Here is a 17,869-nt window from a genome sequence, read left to right on the forward strand (position 1 = left end):
GTGTGTGTGTGTGTGTGTGTGTGTGGCATAGAGGACATACTGCAGGAATGAGTAACTGAGACAGCCATTCTGGGTGCTGGTCAGTAGCTCTTCATAGTCATATTCCCTTTCGGGGTCCTCTAAAGCTATTGAAACAAATGTTAAATAATTTCCCACATCACAAACATTATAGAGGAGTAAGATCTGTCTTGGTCCTTCAATGACCATCTAAGTACATTTTTCCTGAGCCTGAACCCAAGTGAAATGAGTCTAGCACATTATTGCTGATCCTAGGTTTCATGAACTCTTTATTGCACTTCTGATGTCCGTTAAATATATTTCATATTGACCATAAACTAAGGTCATTTTATCAGGCACTGAACTATATTTACAAGACAAGGCGACTTATCATTTTTACTTGGATTTTTATCAGTGAACATCTTGAATCTTCCAACTATTGTAAAATTCACAATAAACCATCCTGGATTCAGTTCTGCTGGAAGTTCACTTTGTAGTTTAAAAAAAAGAAAACTAAATCACATTGGACATTACTTAGTTAATATTCTCAAGGTAAAGAACAAAAGTCTTGGGTTCCATGCGGGGCTTATTTAAGTTGTGACACTACTTTAAAGGATTCTTATTTTTTATTTTTATTTGGTTTACCTTCTCTTATCTCAGATGAAGCATGAGTTTTTGCCCAAATTAGTTACTAAGTGCATTTCAGTAAACTTGCAAAATTTCTCAGAAATAACGCTGCTTCTATGATTATCACCAAAAAGCACATTTTTCCAATTAACATTTTTCTTTGCACGTGCTCTCTCTCTTATTTTAGTCTATGTTTTTGCTTGCTACAGACATCCCTGATCCTCCAGTGGCACCGAATGTGACAGACGTGGGAGATGACTGGTGCATCATGAACTGGGAGCCTCCTGCCTACGATGGAGGGTCCCCAATCTTAGGTAACTGCATGCTGGTCAGTCTGTGGAAATGCCACTGGAGTGGTGTCCTCAATGCATGTCAGTACAGAGTACACTAAAAATTTGGTATTTAGAAGAAAATTTATTATAGTGTCTTTACATATCTTTTCAAAATGAAATACTGTATTTTAGGATGCCCTGTAATTATTCAAGGGTTTTAATAGCCCTGATGAATATTGTATGTTTGTGTGTGTTTTTTTGGTTGACATTTATATTTGACATAATATTTAATTATATTGAAACACTGTGAGTCTAACTTTAAACCATTCTAGTAAGTAAATGTCTAGTTTTGTAGAATTGTGTCTATGGGGAAAATTATTTTAGAGTTAAATACTTAGAGAATTTGCTTTCCCTATGGAACAAAAACTCTTTTCTACTTACTCAAGAAACTGGTCATTTCCCCTTCGTATTGTTTGGACTAACTCTATTGCTCACCTATACCAACTCTATAAGTTGGTATGACCCACATATCCATTATCTATTTTTCTCTTTTCTTCTTAGTACAATTCTAATTTTTTTCTAGTCCTGTTATTTTTCTTTCTCCTATGCTGTTAATACTTGTATTCCCTATAATCTCAAACAACTGATGAAATAAGGTGGTTTAGAAATGACATACATTGACTTAGAGTGCAGAGAATATTGGAAAATTGAAGAACTTCTAATACCTGACAAAGTATAGTTTTGGAAACCAAGAGGAAAAAACTTGCATTTCTATTTTACGTCATCTGTAGGATACTTTATTGAGAGGAAAAAGAAGCAAAGCTCCAGGTGGATGAGGCTGAACTTTGAGCTCTGCAAAGAAACAACTTTTGAGCCCAAAAAAATGATTGAAGGCGTGGCCTACGAGGTCCGTATCTTTGCTGTCAATGCCATCGGCATCTCCAAGCCCAGTATGCCCTCCAAGCCATTCGTTCCTTTGGGTAAGTCAGGAGAGATGTGTTCTTGTCCTGGAAATCATTACCCCAGATTATGACTGCTTCCTTCCGACCTCCAACTGGAGCCAATCTGGAGGCTTCTTAGAGTGGTGGGTGAGCAGGAGGTTGGAGGTAGTTAGGAGTAGTTTTCTGACTAAGAAATTTGGTGGAGTTGAATGTCTTCCTAATGTTGGCCCTGGAATTCATGACCAGAATTCTAATGACAGCTGTGGGTGGCTTCAGTTTCTGCTCCCCACTGAAAACATGTTGCTGAACTCACTGACACATAACCACACGCCATTTGTCCTTCTGAAGGTACAACCCAGCACCTTGTGTAAACACTGTAACTACAGCAGATTGAGATCATTCAGCAAAACACGCTTCAGAACTAGTCTTTGCTTTACAAGCACATCTTAAGTGTTATCTATTGAACCAAAAAGTCAGTTCAGCAAAGACAAAGAAAGAGAAGGTGAGGGCTTCGCTATTTTATGGTAGTGAATTTTTTTTCCAATAGAAAGACTTAATACAAGAGTTTGTACTTTAGAGAGTTATGGGAAATGTATTCTAGATCATTAGACTCCAAACTTGGACTTTTTTCTAACTTCCTAGGGCCTCCCAGCCTCCACACTAACCTCCCAAATTGGAGGGAACATGTGGCAGCATTTTAAAATATTTCCATGTTGCCCAGCCAGTGTTGCTCAGTGGTTAAGCATTGACCTGTGAACCAGGAGGTCATGCCTGGGTTGTGAGCTCAATCCCCAGTGTGGGGCATGTATGAGGCAGCCGATCAATGATTCTCTCTCATCTTTGATGTTTCTATCTTTTTCTCTCCCTTTCCCTTCCTCTCTGAAATCAGTTCTATATAATAAAAGCCTAATATGCTAAGTGTTTGGTCATCCGTTCAACCAATCAAAGCATAATATGCTAATGATATACTCATTAGCAAAGCTGCTCAACTGCTAGCTATGACATGCACTGACCACCAGGGGGCAGATGCTCCAACCAGTAGGTTAGCTTGCTACTGGCGTCTGGCTGATCGGGACTGAGTAAGATGGACCAGACATGCCCTGGAGCCTTCCCATGGTCCCTCCCTGCCTGCCCAACCTCCCGCATCCCTCCCTGGCCTGTGCCCTCTCACAATCCAGGACCCCTCAGGGGGATGTCAGAGAGCCAGTTTCAGCCCAATCCCACTCAATGCAGGAGCTTCCCCTGGTGGTCAGTTCACTCCCACAGGGGGAATGCCGCTCAGCCAGAAGCTGGGCTTCTGGCTGGCGAGCCTAGTGGCTGTGGCAGGAGCCTCTCCTTCCTCTGTGGCAGCACAAAGGATGTCCAGCTGCCAGCCTAAGCCATCAGTCAGACATCCCCCAAGAGCTCCTGGACTGTGAGAGGGTGCAGGCTGAGCTGAGGGACACCCTCGCCGCCCCCCCCCCCCCGAAGTGCACAAATTTCATGCATCAGGCCTCTAGTAAAAATATATTTTTAAAAATAAAATGTTTCCATGTCTAGCAGATCTTTGCACACAGCATATGCTTGAGGAGTCTTCATTTAATTTTACTAAGACGTGGGTCTTCTGTGTATATTTTTATTTGTATCCTAGCTTATTTTATTACCATTCCTGGTGCCATAAACTTTGCAGTTAATAATTTCTTCTTTTTCTGTCTCTTTTATCTTTGAAGCTGTAACCAGCCCTCCTACACTTCTGGCTGTTGACAATGTAACTGACACCACTGTCACAATGAAGTGGCGGCCCCCAGATCAGATCGGTGCCGCAGGTTTAGATGGCTATGTGCTAGAGTATTGCCTTGAAGGAAGTAAGTACAACTCGTGGTTAAAATGAATACCATCATCACTAGGTGAGATATGCTCCCCTTCTTTTGTTTCTCTCTCTTGGGAACTCATCTCCTGCCTACTGAAAATCACAAGCCAAAGGTCATCCTTCTAAGATGGATAAAAATTTAGCCCTTCTTTGATACTCGAGGCTAGCAAATTAAGATCTCCAAAATATTCTAGCTTGGCTGCCCGATGGGACAGCACTATTGATCTAAGTCAAGATATAGGAGGGAGGGGGTCCTGAAAATAGTTCAGGGACTTCCAGTTCTTGAATTTGTGGAATTAAATTGTACCAAAGCAAAATAAAAGTCTAGTTAGAAAGAAGCAAATTAGAAATTCTCAACCCTAAACTGAGCAGAGGTCAGCAATTAAAGGAGCTGCCTCTTTCTGGGGAATAAAGAGCGACTACATACTAGGATTTGGCCCTTTGGTGAGCATCCCCTGCCTTCTAAAGTGGGAAACCGAGAGGAAGAAGAAGAATGAAGGACAAGTTTTTAGTATTGAAAGGAAGCAGCGTTAAATCCCACATGGGGTACCAAGTGGATTGCCCATGTGGCAGTAACTTCTCTCAGGGCTTTGGATACCTAAGAATTTAATCACTCAAATTTAGGAGCAGAAAAGAAACAGGGAAACAATTGCTGATAAAAAATCATAGAAAAAGAGAAAGTGGCACAAGAAAATATGGGCCAGAGTGTACCGAAAACCAAAAAAAAGAGGTGAAATTCACTGAAAGCCTCTAATGTTTCTTGATTTCTTCCTTGTCATGGTTTGAAAATATATGAATCAAACTGCCCCAGCTCTGGACTTGGGCTCCATTCTAGACGATGGTAGGTAAACCACCCTCAGGGAAGCACATTCATATCCACAAAGGATGAGCCAAGGGGTAAGCCTTCAGGAAAACTCTTTGGACCCCAAACTTTCACTTGGATCTTACATGAAGGACAGAGAGAGACCACAGGGCACATTTGGGAAATCAGGAGTGTGAATCCAAATGCACCTCCCCAGGAGGCAACACCAGGATGGAGAAGAAACTTCTTATGAAGAGAAAACTGCTGGGAACGAAACCCCTGGCCCTGGATTGGGGCACCTGTGGAAATGACCAGGGGTGGTCAGGTGGGGAGGAGAGGGAGGGCGGACGAAGCCTCCTGGTAACACTCAGTTCCATTTACATGCGCTGCACTCACAGAGCACGAGGTTTATTTCTCCGGGGCTTAGAAAGCCACTAACCAAAACCAGGGGGACATTCTAAGAAAGTTCCTAGAGTTATCCCAGCATGGGAGGCGGGCAACAGAGAAATTCTTGAGAACTTAATATGGTTGATTCCCATTGCATTCCTCCCCCCACCCACGCCCCCGACTGTTTCAAAAAAATCATGAGCACTTCACTCTGTTGTCTGTATCACCCAGAATTCCCCAATCTTATATGTGTTGTGGCTGCTGACCACGAACCTTTTGTATATGTATGACCCGGAGCAAATTCTTTACTCTTTTCTTTCTGATAGGTTTAAAAAGTAAGAAGATACAGCAAAATGATACATGGCTGTCATTTTGATGTTGCCCACCTTAGATAAAATACAACGAAGTGTATTTTACATGATTTTGTGTGTGATCTGTGTAGATATATATGTATAAGCCTATACATATATATATGTACACAGTCATTATTATGTATATATTTTGCCACATAACGTTTTGGAATTAGCTTTCTATGGAACGTGTCCATCTTTCTTCTTGCAGTCTTTTCTTACTTCTTTCATGTGGCTGACCTATTCTTCGTTCTCTTTTAATGGCTGTTTTCCTCCAGACTAATTTTCTGTAGTGTTTAATGCTTTCCGACATGTCAGGTTTTATTTCTGTAAGAGAGCTCTTCCTTTTAGAAGATGGTGTGTTGGTTTTGACTCTGCCTTCTCTTGTTTGGTTTTCTTGTTGGTGTTGTTTTTTTTTAACGCCTGCAGCATTTTACTCTTCTCTGTTTTCTTCCTTCACTCTCGCTCCTTCTTCTCTTTGCTTCCCTCAGCGAAAGTGGTTCAGAGGCGAAGGGCTCAGCTAGTTTTGTTCCCCTCGGGTCCCATTGCATCCTGTTTTCTCTTGAAATTTTCTTCTCTACTAGTTCTCTGCTCTTTCGTGCACGTTTTCTGCCTCCTGATTTCACTTGCTCATCAGTTGTCTCTTGACTATGAAAATGTCAACACAGTAGTTCCCAAACCAAGCATTGGCTTAAAGACGTATCTCTTTTTCCAAGTCCTAAGTAATTTTTATTATCTATATGCACTCCCAGCCACCAAGATATTCTGGCTTCCTGCTCCTTCTCCCTGATACTAGTACTCCTAGAAGGGTTGGAATAAGACAGAAGAGAAAGTTCCATGGGGGCCAGTGCAGTCCCCACTCCCCCGATACCCAGAAAGTCATCATGACAAACCATGACCACCCCCCCCCCCCGAACCAGCACCATCTCCTCCACTCTTGCAGAATGCAGAGACCAGCTGGCTCCCTTGTCTTCTTGAACAACAGCTTGGTCTCATGGCAACCAGGGGCTGCCTCCTCAGCGGCTAGGGCAGTTTCCATTTCCTTTGAGAATTAGAGCCCTGGGAAGACAGGGTGGGCCTTATTATGAGTGTCCTCACTCCCAGACTGATGCATGAGCCCCATCACGGGAGCACTTCATTCCCTGGGAACTCGGAGGACCCACCCAGGCTGGGGTGGCTGGGGCAGGAGCAAGGATGGACTGTTCCACCGTGCACTGCTCCCCTGTGGAATCCAGGGCCTGCTCCTCCTTTCTCTTCAGGGTCTTGCCTGGCTCTTCTCTACTTCTTGCTCCCACAGCCAGAGGTACTTCAGGCTCCTTTCTCCTCCTCTTCTCCGTGGCCGGTGCCACAGGACAAAAACCACAGTCTGAGCAAAGCAGGCCGTGCCCCTCCTCAGGAACCCGTCCTGCCCCCCTAACGTGTTTGGTCTCTTCCGTCACTGCTCTGAAGACAAATATCTTTGCCTACTTTGCATACTTTACTAACAGAGAATGCTGACTACTGATACATAGTCTTCTGGTGTGACAGTGGGTGTCTTTAATTAATTTTAATGACGGATTCTCAAAGGTACATCAGCAAAACTGTCTGATGAAAATGGGGAGGCTGCATATGATCTGTCGTCAGGTAAAGTATTCTTTGAAAGCTTTCACACTTTCTTACTCTATGATAAAGTTTCTGGGAATGCCCATAACCCAGCATGAAGTACACCCACCGTCCATACACACAAGAAAAGTCCTTTTAGAGATGGAGGGGGGCGGGGGCGGGCAGTGAGCTCATAATGTGGGATCCAAGCCTTCTTTTGTCCTGTGGGCATAAAGCATAGGAACTGTTAGAAGCTGAAATAGTTATTAGCCCTGGATGCTGGCTTGAGGTGGAAGAATTGTGCCAACTCCTTAGGAGGTCTTGGCCCCTGCGCTTTGCTTCCACCTTCGTGGGTATATGTGGGCTGTCTTCGTAAATGGGAGCATGATCAGATTCCCTATCCTCATGTGTGTATTTCAGAGTAACTAGCATCTGATAGTAATAAACTAGAAAGATTATATGACCGGAAACTTACTATAAAGTTCTGTCTCTCTTTCATAAGAATAACGTTTTCCTGTGTTTCTGAACTTTAATGTATATGGATGGCTAGATATCATGGTTACATCTTTCATTGTACAATTGCTGTCAAATTCTTGAGAACAGTTATTACGCAAGTGACCCTAGTATCCTGAATAGAGGTTTTTCAGAAATAATAGAATCTGATTGTCCTTCTTCCTGTTATTTGCATTAGCCAGTATAGGCCATTTTTTCATTTAAGTCTGAAAAATGCCCAGCCACACACGTGATCTGAGTCCAGGCCAAATGATTTAATTATGAGTAAAATACTAATTTGGAGTTGACTGTACCAGTTAAGATGATTGTTTCTCTAAATACTGTTTTGCCTTCTTTTTCTTTTGTGGATTTTAGCTGAGGACTGGGTAGTTGCAAACACAGATCTGATCGACAAGACCAAGTTTACCATCACCGGTCTGCCCACGGATGCAAAGATCTTTGTGCGTGTGAAGGCTGTGAACGCAGCCGGTGCCAGCGAGCCCAAGTACTACTCTCAGCCCATCCTTGTGAAGGAAATCATAGGTAGGTGGTGAGCCTTTCAACATGTTATCTCCCTTTTACATTATTTGCTTTTATTTCTTAAATCCCTTTCTCCTTCAAAACTTTCTATTTTGTTATCACTCCTTTGATATTGTATTCATGCTTCCTGGGAGTTAAAAATAACAAAACAGCCCAGCCAGTATGGCTCAGTGGTTGAGCACTGACCCATGCACCAAAAGGTCACTGGTTAGATTCCCAGTCAGGGCACATGCCTATGTGGCAGGCTCCATCTCCATTAGTGGGTGTTCAGAAGGCAGCTGATCAATGATGTTTCTTTCTCATTGAAGTTTCTATCTCTCCCTCTCTCTACAGTCAATAAAAACATATTTTAAAATTAAAACAAAACCACAGCTCTTTTCAGGCAGTGTGGAGGGTAGCCTGGGTTTATATCTTGGTATGAGGACCAGTTAGTTAGCCTCACTGGGGTTCTTCACCATTGACTTGAGAGAGAGAGAGACAACTAGTAATCTGGACACACTATTTGACAGCTGCTCTAATGGTGTGAAAGTGGTCATGGGTAAAACTGCTGGTGCCTTAGCGTGGATCAAGTCGGTGCCACCAACTGTTACTCTTTCTTATCTTCCTCCCCAACCCATGCACTTGCAGCTAAAATAAAAGGGCCAGTGTTGCCTTGGAGTGTTCTTGATGTGGCATAAAATCATTAGTATTATTAAAGCTTGGTGCTTGAGTACACTTTTTTTTCTATACTTGGCGACAATAAAATGCACAGTATGCATGACGCCTTGTGCTGTGTACCGTAGTACAATGGTTGTTTCTAGGAAAAGCCCTCATGCAACTGAATTAGAGGCTAACCTAGTGGCTTGTTTCATGAAATTCCATTTTTATTTGAAAGAATGACTATGTGACAAACAACGTCTTGTCAGATTTGGTTACCCAGCAGACATTTTCTAGAAAATGAATGGTGCGAGCCTGTCACTTCAAGGAAAACCATTTATACTATTTGTTGTCAACTGGTCAATGAAATAAAGAAGAGCTTTTCAGCAAAAATTAGAATTTTGGGAAAATGTTATCCATCATCATGGACTTGACAGCTCTCTAAAACTTAAAAATGTTTCCATCATTTATTAACTATGTGGTCTCGGGTAAGAGACTTGAACTTTCTGAACCTTGATTTCTTCATCAAGATGGAACTAGCAATAGATTTTACTACCTCAAGAGGATTGAGAATTAAAGAAATGAGTCCATATTGCTTGTTTCACAGAGTGCTACGCCCTCAGCATGTGTGAGCTTTTATTAGGATGATGGTCCAGTTTGCTGATGAACCTTACTGAGTCTCTTTTAGGGAGTTGGAGGATCTCCAGGATCTCTTCCAACCCCAACATTTGGTCCTCATCATCTACATCATCAATATCATCATTATCTCCTTAAGTTTACTACTATTCTTTTAAAAATATATTTTATTAATTTCAGAGAGGAAGGGAGAGGGAGAGAGAGAAACATTATGATGAGAGAGAATCACTGATCAGCTGCCTCCTGCAAGTGCTCCCCCCCCCCCCGCCCCCCAACACACACTTACTGGGGATTGAGCCTGCAACCCAGGCCTGTGCTATGACTGGGAGTTGAACCATGACCTCCTGGTTCATAGTTCAATGCTCAACCACTGAGCCATGCCGGCTGGGCTAAAGTTTACTATTCTTGACCATTATGCTAAATGCTTTACGTGGATAACATTATTTCATCCTCACAACAATCCTACAGATTAGATGCTGTTATCATCCTGCATTTACAGAACAGGAGTCTGTGACCAGATCGATCTGCTACGTGTCTGATCTATTATCTGCGGCTCTACAGTCTGTACTTCTCAGCAGAGCATAGGCCCACAGGCTGACTCCAGGTTCTAATCCTGCCTGTGTCGCCAAGAGCAAGTTCCTTAACTCCTATGCTCCCATTTCTTTATCATAAAGTAAAAGCAGTACACAGCCCCTACGGTGGCAAAGAGGTTTAAACTGGTCCCATCATGAAAAGCATTTAGCCCAGTGTCTGTCACATATGAGCACCCAAGTGATGAGACTGACATCCTCCCTATCATGGTGTGAAAGTGGTTGTGGGTGAGCCCATGAGCCTTTGACTCCCTGCTCCTAATGGGTTTACAGCAATATGTTCTAGTATCTTCTTGGTGTTGAACTAATGGACATTAATACACAGTAGGCTAGAGTTGCCCATTATGCAGTTCATGATAGCACAAGAGAGAAAGTTGCTATAAAATGCCAACAGAATCATCTCAACAGCAAGTCCTCGGTGCTAAATCTCCTTTTTTTTTTTTCTGGCAAGAAAGAATAGGCCTAGCAGCTAATGTGGTGTCTATAGACCTTAAATGGATTGTTCATTGGAGAATATACTCCCTGTTGGAAACTATGAAAAATATGTACAAGGTCCCAAGAGAAAATTTGGTGTTTTTCTATAAAGTCGCTTTAGACTTATAACGGCAATAAAAATAGGAAGTTGCAATAAAATCAAAGAGGTCAAGGATAAATTTTTTTGTGTTAAACTGTTAAAACATTTCTTGGGAGAAAACATTTGGAACCAGAGTTACCATATATTATCTATTAGTGGCCCAGCTAAGTTTTCCTGCAAAGATGAGCAGTGAGCATCCCAGCAGTATGCCAATATAAGGCTAATTCCAGTGTGCTGTACTGATCACCAAATTGTGCTCTGCTCCTCTCACTCAGAGCCTCCAAAGATTCGCATCCCACGGCACCTGAAGCAAACCTACATCCGCAGAGTTGGAGAAGCTGTCAACCTGGTTATACCTTTCCAGGTAACAAATCAGGGCTTGCTCGTTTTCTCTTGCAATGCTGGGGTGTTTAAGAAGACAGGGGAGATGCTCTAGTGTTGATGTTCATTAGGACTCAGGATTTCCTCTGAGGGAGACAGCTAAATAAGGGAAGAGATTTGGGGAGTGATGATCGGCTGCTGTGAAAGAAAAATCTATAAAACCATCATAGGTGTTCCTTCTGCATGACACAAATGAGACCTGAAGCTCTGGGACTCTGGTGGGGCAGGGAGGAAACATCGAGGAGAAACCAAAACAAGAAATGCTGGGAGACTCTTTCTGGCCCTACACATCTGTAAAACTGACCTTCATTCGCAGTGAAGTCCTCAGGAAAACAACATGGGATTACTTCTCACCATTACCCCAAACCAAGCAGAATTCCAATAAGAGACATTACTGAAATTTGATGTCTCAATGCCACTAACTGAAAAAAAAACTGTGAACATTGTTAAATCATTGCTCCAGCGAAAGAATTTGTTATTTATAAGATTAACTAGACTTTGCCTGCAGTAGTCAGTTTTGGTCTCTCTCTCCCTCTCACACACACACTGCACCATCATACCCTTACTTATTTAACACCCTTTTTTTTTTTGCCTCTGTTTAATGGACATTTCTGTGATGGAGGAAATGTTTATATATGTGCTCTCCAACACGGTAACCAGCAGCCAAATGTGGCTGTTGAACACTTGAAATGTGCAACTAGGAACTAGTGTGAATTTTCAATTTTTTTAAATTATAACTAATTTCAGTTTTACTAGCCACATGTTGCTCTTATATCAGACAGCATGGCCTTAGAATTTAGGTCCCTGTGCACATTTGAAAACACACACACACACACACACACACACACACACACACACACACACGAGTTCATTCAAACTCAGAGCCCCATGAAAACCAAGCTAACAAGACAGTCAACTCAAGCCATGGGGCCCACACCTTAGAAGAGGCAGTTTGTTATCTTCCACATACACCCTGCGTGAAATCAGAATGAAAGCCAGGGAGGACGTGAGTGTAAACACATTAGAGGGGGAAGGAGATGACTTGCCAAAGTTCCTCCCACTTCTCTCCTCCACAGGCTCAAATAAAAGCAGGATTTGAGACAAGGCAGCACTCAGGACTCAGCCGCAGTGCTGGACTGGAGCTGCTGAATCATTTCTATCACTAGGGCTGATTCCAGATCTTGGGCGTCTGTGTGTTTCATTTCTGTCACTGGGTCTGGGAGAGGAAAGAGCATGAGAACAGGGACCTCATGGGTATGGCCTCCCAGGGGCTGCTTAGCTGCCAGGAAGGGGCTGACAAGACTGCTCCATGTTTGTATCATCTCTAGTGTTCTCATAGGCATTTTCTCATTTAATTTGAAAAAATACCTTGTGAGGCAGGAAGGGCAGATTTCTTTATCCTCATTTGAAAAGAGAAGAATCTGATGGCCAGAGAAGTTAAGTGACTTGCCCGAGGTCACACAGCAAGTAAATGGTAGTACCAAGAGCAGAGTCTATGTCTCCTGACAATCCAGTGCTTTTCTTTATAGGTTCTCAGAGAACTCAATAACCCCTCCCCCTCCTCCAGTAGTTAAGAGCAAAGTTTAAGGAAAGACCTGGAATTGTTTTTCCTTTTCTTAACCATTTGTTCTCTACTTTCCCTATGCAAGTCTAAGCACCCCAGCCATTCTTCCAGCTCTTTGGGCGGGGGTTTGATGTGTGTCTTTCACATTCCTTATCAATAAGCCACACTAGGAGCCGGAGGAAGGCCGTGCCTCACCTGACTGAATGAATGTTTGGTTCCCACCTTCGGGGTGAGCCTGGGAGCTCAGGAATCCTAGGAAGTTTCTTTGTCATATAAACTGAAACTCATGTCCATGAGTGAGATTATAATTTTTCAAAGTCTTCTTTTTTTAAATTGATTTATTTCAGAGAGGAAGGTAGAAGGAGAGAGAGAGAAAAAAAAACAAAAAACACGTCAATGATGAGAGAGAACCATTGATTGGCTGCACGTCCTTCCCCTGGGGATCGAGCCCGAAACCCAGGCATGTGAAACACTGACCGGGAATCAGACTGCAGCCTCCCAGTTCATAGGTCAACATTCAGCTACTGAGCCACTCTGGCTGGGCACAAAGTCTGCTTTGAGAGAATAGTTTCAGCAGCTATAAAAAAAAAAAGTGAATTATAGACAAGTCTGAAATGAGCTGGAATAAAAGGTGGAATAATAATCATTCACATTTAGATGATATTAATAAAACACTTAGGTAGTGTACAGAAGCTTTCAAAGAACTTATCTTTATAACCACCCTGTGCGGCAGTACTGTCCTTATTTTACAAATAGGGAAACTGAGGCACAGAGAGTTTAAGTAACTTGCCCAAGGAAACACAGCTATTCAGTGGTGGAATCAGAATCCAAATATAGATTCCAGGGCCCCAGAGCCCACGCTCTTGACCCTTATGCTGTGCTCTGCAGGCTTTGGCGCTAGTGAGACCAGCCTGTAAAACCTGGTTCTAATGCTTCCTTAGCTGCATTGCAACAAGGCCTTGGGCAAGTCATTTAATTCCTCATCCAAAAAATGAGGATAATGATACTATCTTGATATGAAGATTACAGGAAATAATAGACTTCATGTACCTAATGTAGTGCCTTGTACGCAGAATATAACTGAGGCAGCGAGAATTACCGTTGCTGCTATAGTTGCCCACCACCAGGCTCTTTGCCAACTTTGCCTTGAACAGAGCAAGACACTGCCATTTTTTTGTAATAGTAGAAAAAAAAAAAATCTTGAGACAATCTGATTTCCCTCCCCCTCTACTTTCTCTGTCTTCCTTTTTAGGGAAAACCAAGACCAGAATTAACTTGGAAGAAGGATGGTGCCGAAATTGATAAAAATCAAATCAACATTCGCAACTCTGAGACTGACACGATCATATTTATCAGAAAAGCGGAGAGGAGCCACTCAGGGAAATACGACCTGGAAGTCAAAGTGGAGAAATACGTGGAAAGCGCATCAATCGACATCCAGATCGTGGGTAGGTTTGGAAGAAGGAGCTAGAACGTCCTGTCAACTCGGTATTTGGACTACTTGTCCTTGTCATTAAGGCTAAAGCAACAATTTGTGTGAGGCTGGCTCTACATAAAATTCTTTATTAAAAATTTCTCAACATAAATTAGTAAGATGTATTAGCATTTCAGAACAATTTTTCACTAAAAGGACTAGTCATGGGAGACAGGGCATCTATATTAAAGAAAAGTAATGGATATACTTTTTAGTGAAAAACATCTGTATTGCTTTACAATTCAGTCCTCTCTTACTCTGTTTCCCAACTCCTCAACAATAGAACTACTTCCTGTGTTGAATTCTTGCATAGTAAACCTTGTAGATTCTGGACACAGCCAATATCAGCTTACATTTCCAATTAGGCAGCCTACCCTTGTGATTCAATGCCAGTAGGCTGCCCTGGAGGGGTAGTTAATACGGTCTGAGATTTCATTTTAATTTTCTTTTCAAAATCGTTTTTCCCCTCAGGAAGATGAAAATCAAGAGTTTCCAGATAAGCTTAGCTAGAGTGCATTCCACTTCTCTGAAGTTTAAGAATGGTACAAGAAATGTGGGTAGAGATGCAGGGAAGGAGGGATGTTTTGAAATACCCTCCTGAAGCAATGCGTAGGTTGGGAGGGAAAGTGGCCTTCCAGTGATGCTGTGAATTAATCCTGTAGACCGTCCGGGTCCACCCCAACTTGTGAAGATTGAGGATGTCTGGGGAGAGAATGTTGCCCTATCATGGACACCACCAAAGGATGATGGAAATGCGGCCATTACAGGGTACACGATCCAGAAGGCTGACAAGAAGAGCATGGTAAGGCCTGGCTTTCTCTGATTCAGCAGCAGCAAAATCACATTTCACCAGAAGTAAAGGGGGAACTAGGAGGTCCTCTCTCATGAGGAACCCATGGGGCCATGGAGAGATGAGCTGACTTAAGAGTCAGACTTGAATCCCAGCATTGCCGCTTAAGAACAAGTACACATGAACATCATTTTGATCTCCATCTTCCTTGTCTATCACGTAGGATCATGAATACTTACTTTGCTTGGTTATCATGAAGCTAAAATAATAAATAATAATAATAATAATAATAATAATAATAATAATAAAAGGGTAATATAATAATTAGATCAGACATCCTTCCAGACAAAGCCATGGTGGTGGGGGCCAAGGCAGAGGCGGTTAGGGGCAATCAGGCAGGCAGGGAAGCAGTTAGGGGCATCAGGAAGGCAGGCAAAGTGGTTAGGGGTAATCAGGCAGGCAAGTGAGCGGTTAGGAGTCAGCACTCCGGATTGCGAGAGGAATGTCCAACTGCGGGATCGGGCCTAAACAGGTAGTCAGATATCCCCCAAGGGGTCCCAGATTGGAGAGGGTGCAGGCCGGACTGAGGGACACCGCCCCCCTCCCATGCATGAATTTCGTGCACCGGGCCTTTAGTAATCCTATATAATAAAAGGGTAATAATGCAAATTGACACTAACAGCAGAATGACTAGTTACTATGACACACACTGACCACTAGGGGACAGATGCTCAATGCAGGAGCTGCCCCCTGGTGGCCAGTGCACTCTCACAGGGGGAGCTCTGCTCAGCCACAAGCCAGGCTGAAGGCTGCCAGCATAGCAGTGGTGGCGGGAGCCTCTCCCGCCTCCTCAGCAGCACTAAGGATGTCTGACTGCAGCTTAGGCCTGCTCCCCACTGGCAAGTGGACATCCCGGGCTGCCAGAGGGATGTCTGACTGCCAGTTTAGGCCGGCCCCTGGGGAGGGGGCCTAAGCCAGCAGGTGGACATTCCCCAAGGGGCCCCAGACTGCGAGGGAGCACAGGCCAGGCTGAGGGACCCCCCCGAGTGCACAAATTTTTGTGCACCAAGTCTCTAGTATATAATAAAAAATAAAAGCACCTTACACAATGCTCAATAGAATTTTATAGATTCACTAGAGGCCCAGTGCACAGATTCGTGCACTGGTGAGGTCCCTCGGCCTGGCCTGTGGGGATGGGGCCAAAACCAGCTCTCCGACATCCCCTGAGGGGTTCTGGATTGCGAGAGGGTGGTTCTCAGGTGACTCACCCTGGAACAGGGCTCACTCCTCTCTAGTTCCAGGTGTATCACCCGAGAACCGCCGCTGCCAAGTGACCGCAGCTGGCAGTTCCTTCATTGAGTGTCTGCCTCCTGGTGGTCAGTGTGCATCATAGCTACTGGCCAGTCAGCCGGTCACTTAGGCTTTTATATATAGAGATTTGTTCAACAAACATTTACTCACTCTGGATTCTGACTCAGATTTACACCCATGCAGCTCTTTCTCCTTGTAAAATAAATGTTGAATAGCATGGTTGCTAGTTAGAAAAGAAAGACTCTAAAGCAGCAGTTCTCAACCTGTGGGTTGCAACCCCTTTGGTGGTCAAACGACCCTTTCACAAGGGTTACCTAAGACCATCCTGCATATCAGATATTTACATTATGATTCATAACAGTAGCAACATTACAGTTATGAAGTAGCAACAAAAATAATTTTATGGTTGGGTCACAACATGAGGAACTGTATTTAAAGGGCCAGAAGGTTGAGAACCACTGCTCTAAAGGAAACAGCATGTGCAAAGGTCCTGAGGAAGGAAGGAGCTTAGGTTGCTCAAGAAGAAACCCAGCCCCGCCTGTATGGCTCAGTGGTTGAGCATCTACCTATGAACCAGGAGGTCACAGCACATGCCCAGGTTGTGGGCTAGCTCTCCAGTTGGGGGCATTCAGGAAGCAGCCAATCAATGATTTTCTCTCATCACTGATATTTCTCTCTCTTTCTCTCTCCCTCTCCCTTCCTCTCTGAAATCAATAAAAATATATTTTCTTAAAAAAGAAGAAACTCAGTTGGAGTATGAATTACTACTACCCATATTTTATAGATGAGGAAACTGAGGCTCAGGAAGTATAAATGACTTTCTCGAAATCACTAGATTTTAAATGTTAGAGTGTCGGTTTTCCTGAATCTGAATCCATCCACTACAACCTGCCTGTAAGTGAATGAAGGATAAATGAAAGTTTGGACATACAATGCCATAGAGCCATTTTTCACTCTCGTAGGAAGAGTAAAACATCATACTGAAAGATATTAATAAAAAGTCTTTTAAAATAGTATTTTGTTGAATTTATTGGGATGACTTTGGTTGATAAAATTATATAGGTTTCAGGTGGACAATTCTATAATACATCATCTGTATATTGTATTGTATGTTCAACACCCAAAGTCAAGTCTCCTTCCATCACATCACCGTTTATCGCCTCCCCCTTTACCATCTTCTACCTCCTCCCACCCCCAATAAGAAGTCTTTAAACATTTACACCAGTAGAGAGCAGTAAGAACATAGCTTATGAAATTACATAGGGTTCATAAGACAAGGGAGGGGAGTTGGGAAGGGCCATTTAAGTAATAGGAATTGACTTCAAGCTCCACCTTTTCATAAACTATTTCTAGCATGTCTTCCCCTGCCTCTCCCCCTCCCCCCTCCATGGGTGTTATGTGACCAAATGTGTCATTTAAAGCAACATCTTTTAGCTAAACATGGGCAGCTTGAGAGCTGGATCAATGGATGACTTTGCAAGGGAAGTACTGCATGTCTTGAATTTCCTTAACACTGAGGGCTCTCCTCTGGACTGTGGCTTAGAGACTGGCAGTGAATCCAGAGGTACCACATTTCCTTCAGGTGGTGCCTCCATTCTTCCATCCCCATCAGACTTGCTCAATATTTGTTTTCTTAGATACATAGTCAAGTTTAGATGAGCCAGTACTTTCCTGATGCTTCATATATCTCAGGTCTGCCTAGTGACAGGGGATGGTCCCTAACCCCTACACCCCTGTGTTTCTGTTGCATTTCAGCAGGGGCGGACCTATGGACCCCAAGATGCTCATTCTGCCCAGTGCACTTCCCAGAGATCACTGCACCATTGCCTTGTTGTGGCTACAGATGCTATTCTTCACTTAAATTCCTATAGTCTTTCATACCTTCCATAAACATTGTTTTCATTATCTGTGCGAACATACAAGGGTAGGCAAAAGTAAATTTACAGTTGTGATTATGTGGAACACAAAGTTTATTCTTAACTTATTTATTAATTATTGTGTTATCTTTCATAGGAATAACTGTAAACCTACTTTTGCCCACCTGTGTATTTATTTATTCAGTCATTTACTATGGG

At 43.0% G+C, this 17,869-nt stretch overlaps 1 protein-coding gene across 1 annotated transcript in view; it reads left to right on the forward strand.

Annotated features, from left to right (window-relative positions):
- The window catches only part of MYBPC1 (myosin binding protein C1), a gene marked incomplete at its 5' end in the record, with an annotated part of 55,458 nt that overhangs the window by 27,593 nt on the left and 9,996 nt on the right, over window positions 1-17,869 (forward strand). The window contains 7 exons of the mRNA XM_081084037.1: window positions 834-938; window positions 1,688-1,876; window positions 3,547-3,681; window positions 7,674-7,841; window positions 10,550-10,638; window positions 13,472-13,667; window positions 14,356-14,495. Coding sequence (XP_080940163.1) covers window positions 834-938; window positions 1,688-1,876; window positions 3,547-3,681; window positions 7,674-7,841; window positions 10,550-10,638; window positions 13,472-13,667; window positions 14,356-14,495 — 1,022 coding nt within the window. The remainder of the gene's footprint in view (window positions 1-833; window positions 939-1,687; window positions 1,877-3,546; window positions 3,682-7,673; window positions 7,842-10,549; window positions 10,639-13,471; window positions 13,668-14,355; window positions 14,496-17,869) is intronic.

This window comes from Myotis nattereri, assembly GCF_964212035.1.
Source record: "Myotis nattereri genome assembly, chromosome: 2".
NCBI lineage: Eukaryota > Metazoa > Chordata > Mammalia > Chiroptera > Vespertilionidae > Myotis > Myotis nattereri.